The following is a 4,057-nucleotide window of genomic DNA, read 5'->3' as shown; positions in this document are numbered from 1 at the left end:
GCTTGTATTTAGACTTATTAAATCTCCGTATTTAAAATATCCGACATCCATTAATTAATTAGAGCTCTGACAGCTTAAATTAATTAATCTCTTAATAATTCCTTAAGCAGTACCACTCAAACTTTATTATTACGCCTGAACTTAATCAACCTGCAGGGTTTAGCGCAATAAACCTTATTGAGCTCCTTAAGGGGATGTCATTATCCTATACCGGATACGGGTACTAATACAGATAATCAAATATCATATATTAACCGCTATCACCCAAGATACAGAGTACTCAAGTTAGTATATAACTTTCACCCATAGTAAGTCAAAGTGATATACGAGTTAACATATATATCTGAATACTTATTAGTATTAAGATTTATGAGTCACCGAGATCTTGATTCTTCACTTAAGTCAGATAGAAGAATACATCTCAAACTGTGGTCCTATCAATACGTAATGATGTACCAGTATAGACAAGTAGCCAAGACAAACTACTTCCATCAATACTGCAGCCTAAACCAATAACTTGTCCTAGAGTTATTTCGGCTGTGAATATATTATATCTCTTAAGGTTATTCCAATTATATGGTCTTCTGTGATCTACAACACACCATATAATCTACTTATACAGAGATAAAGAACATACATATGCAATCATGAAAACCAAACAGATAGGAGATAAGAATAGTGAATAACAGGAATCATTGTATACAAGCATAAAGTTCTTGCTTTCAGTATACAAATCCAACAAATACTCCCCTAATTATTTCTAATTTAAGACTGAGTCTATTTTAATGAGACATTCTAAAAAGAAAAATGAGCCTATTAGAGTGGGATGAATGAAGTAAACTTTATAATCCAACGTGTTAATCCAAAATTGAATGTTTAAAGTTAGGGTTGAAAATTTATATATACAAATTAACTGATTAAATCAAACTGAAAATAACTTGAAATCGTATGAACTATCCCAATTAACATCCCTAGGGGATTAAGGTTCAATCACAATCGTACCCCTTCCCTAACTCATCAAAAAAGAAAAGGAACAATTTACGTATTCAAATTAGAAGTATCTTGCTTTGTTTCTCAATCATTAATTAGTATACATTAATAAGAGTTGATACAAATTTTAGCAGATCTGTTTGCACGACTTTAAAATTAATTGATATCAATTATCAAATTATAAGAGAGGACTCTAAAATCTAGCTAGGTTAATAATGGCAAGACCAAGTTTTCTTTTTTGTCTGTCCCATGAAGCAAAATCAATTTCTAAAAATGGCAAAAAAGAATACCATTTTATTCACTTTTTTACTTTTTCACCTACCACACTTAACACACAAAATAACAATTTCTTAATTCTCGTGCCGAAAAGAACTGGGTCTTGTTTAATGGGACGGAGAGAGTATATATCAAGAAAATCCAAATTTACTAGAATCGCTCAAGTATGAGAAATGACAAGGCATAGTGAGCACACTATTTATTGCGCATAGTAAACTTGATTCAAACTAGTCGTGTAGTTAGCTGACAAGGTCTAAAAATTCAGTGATGAATTGTGTCTTTGGAGTTTGGACTTTGGAGCCTTCTACAGTTGTATTGTATGTACATCATCGGCCGTTGATTGACGAGTTTGATCGTGCGTCAGAGATTCATCTTCAGTTAGCTAGTTGGCTTCTTTATACATTCATATTTTTATTTGTATTTAAAATACAAAATAATTTAATATTTATATAGAATTTTATTTAATAATAATATTTCAAATTCTTTATAATTATGATAAAATCCATTCTCTTATATATCTCTTATTTAAATTCATAAGTTATACTGTTATATGTGTGCCACGAATAAAAGTATACTTGATATACAGAAATTAGTTTATGAAAAATTATCTCATTCTTTCCTCGTCTAATTAATTACTTGGGCCGGTAGTCAAGAAGTTTTTTAGTCCAAAACCTCAAACGAATTAAAATCGGAGTCAAAATGGACATTATAACATTAATATCCGAAATTTGATGTATTTATTAATGAGAAAGTCGTATGATTCAACAAATTCATCGATTTTGCTTAACAACCCCCACTTTTATTATAAGCCCTTGCCACCCTTCTCTCTCTCTTCTCTCTCCTGGCTCTACCAACCATGGAAGCCTTCAGTTTACTCAAGTACTGGCGCGCCGGTGGCGGCGGCGGCCCCGGTGGAGCCACCGCCACCGCCACCGCCTTCACCGCCGCAAAGGCCACCACTAAAACCATCGTCGACGGTGCCGCCGCCGCCGGCGTCAGCCCTTACTCCTCCGAAAGCGAAGACGGCCCCTATTTCGACCTCGAATTCGCCCTACCTGACCACGAGAGCGACACCGACGAACAAGAACAAACCACCGCGGAATTACATGAAAACGACGTCGTCAAAACAGAAGACGAAACTGAAAGCGAAGAAATTTCGGTGCACGAAAACGACGACGAGGAAGAAGAGGAAGATGAAGCGGAGCTCAAATTTTCTCTCACTAGCAATGAGTGTACGGATCAGAACGCCGCGCTCTCTCCCTCAGACGACCTATTTTTCAAAGGGGATTTGGTGACGATTGAGCCTTCCAGCATTCTGCTCAACGGCGCCGAAGAAGAGAACCCCAAATTCCCCGTTTTTCTCGGGAAATCCGCTTCCAAATTCCGTGTGCTTCTCCTCAAGCTGAAGAAATCGAAATCCGTCAATGGCGAGAATCCGGAGACGCCTGACAGTTCCGGCACGCCGCCGAAGATTGCAGAGAGAGAAAATCAGGGGAAAACAACGAGCGGGAAATTCTTCGTGAAATTCAAGGTTGAAGAAGCGCCGCCGCTCGTGAATCTGTTTTCGAGGGACAACAGCTCGAAGGAAATTCACGGAAAAGCGCCGACGAAACAGAGCTGCGGCGGCGGCGTCGTTGAAGATTCGGAGGCGAACTCGGTCTCAGATGAGAGGAAGCTCTCCAAAGAAGTGATGAATAAGTATTTAAAAATGGTGAAACCCTTCTACATTCGCGTCTCGAAGCGTTATGTCGAGAAACTAAAGTTCCCCGGCGGCGGCGGCGGCGGCTCCAAGGGCTGCGCCGCCGCTCTGTCGCCCGAGGGGAATGTGAAGAATTCTCAGCAGAAGCAAGGGAAGAATCTGCAAGCAGGGCTGAAAGTTGTGCGGAAGCACTTGGGCAAAAGCCGGTCGGCCTCCGCCTCCGCCGCCGCCGCGGCGCCGCCAGCCTCCGACCGCCGCGACGACTCGCTGCTGCAGCTGCAGGATGGGATTCAAGGCGCCATTTTGCACTGCAAGAAATCATTCAATGCCTCTAGAGGTATTTTTTTTCTCTTTTAATTTCCATTTTCTTGAAAAATTTTGAATTAAATAAGTAGTAATTAGAAATAAAAAAATAATAATTGTGCAGATGTTGATTCATCTTCAATATTATGCCGTTCAGTGAGTGATCCATCGCACGAGAAGTGTGTAACGCTGCCAAAATTCTCGAGGGCTTCATCGTCAACCTCCGGATCAGAAGCTAAGAAAAGTGGATTAGATAATAGTTAGGGAATCAAATAAAAATAATAATGATTGTAAGTAAATGTATTTTATTTTAGTATTTTTATTGATAAAGAGAGAAACTAGTGTAGGTCAAAGTGCTAGGGCCGAAAAAAGAGCACTTAGATTATGGTCTTTTCTTGATTTTGGTTGCTTCGATCTGAGTGCTTCAAATTGGAGCATGGCAAATGACTGACGAATGAGTAATGCATTATTACTTGAGCTTTGTTTCTTTGTAAAAAGTTAAGCCTTCTTCTTACAACGTTAAAAAATGCTACTACTTTGCTCCACTCGCTCAGCTTTATGCAAACGATTCAAATTTGCAATTTTCCCAGAAATTAAAAAGCCTCACATTTTAAAAATCACGTAATTCTACTCTTAATTAGTCGTCGAAATAATGAAGATGGGAAATGTGTGTTGTGAGGATTAATGAAGAAAAAATGTGTATGAATGAAAGAAAAAAAAACAAAGGAAAAGTGAAAGGGGGCGGTGAAATGTGGTCTGAGGGGGTGGGGAAAAGGGGAGACAGGGACT

At 38.8% G+C, this 4,057-nt stretch overlaps 1 protein-coding gene across 2 annotated transcripts; it reads left to right on the top strand.

Moving 5' to 3' along the window:
* Positions 1 to 2,024: 2,024 nt before the first annotated feature.
* LOC131018032 (probable membrane-associated kinase regulator 2) lies at positions 2,025 to 3,765 on the top strand. Of its 2 annotated transcripts, none has more exons than XM_057946774.1 (2): positions 2,025 to 3,302; positions 3,426 to 3,765. In XM_057946774.1, the coding sequence occupies exons 1-2, from the start codon at positions 2,123 to 2,125 to the stop codon at positions 3,530 to 3,532; spliced, it is 1,287 nt and encodes a 428-aa protein (XP_057802757.1). In that variant the 5' UTR covers positions 2,025 to 2,122; the 3' UTR covers positions 3,533 to 3,765. The 2 variants fall into 2 exon arrangements, with proteins under 2 accessions (XP_057802757.1, XP_057802756.1); XM_057946773.1 differs by having other exon boundaries at positions 2,026 to 3,302; positions 3,393 to 3,765.
* The last annotated feature ends 292 nt before the right edge of the window (positions 3,766 to 4,057 follow it).

Source organism: Salvia miltiorrhiza, chromosome 3 (genome assembly GCF_028751815.1).
Source record: "Salvia miltiorrhiza cultivar Shanhuang (shh) chromosome 3, IMPLAD_Smil_shh, whole genome shotgun sequence".
NCBI lineage: Eukaryota > Viridiplantae > Streptophyta > Magnoliopsida > Lamiales > Lamiaceae > Salvia > Salvia miltiorrhiza.
Note: the sequence above shows the minus strand (reverse complement) of the source record. Positions and strands in the feature narration are given on the sequence as shown.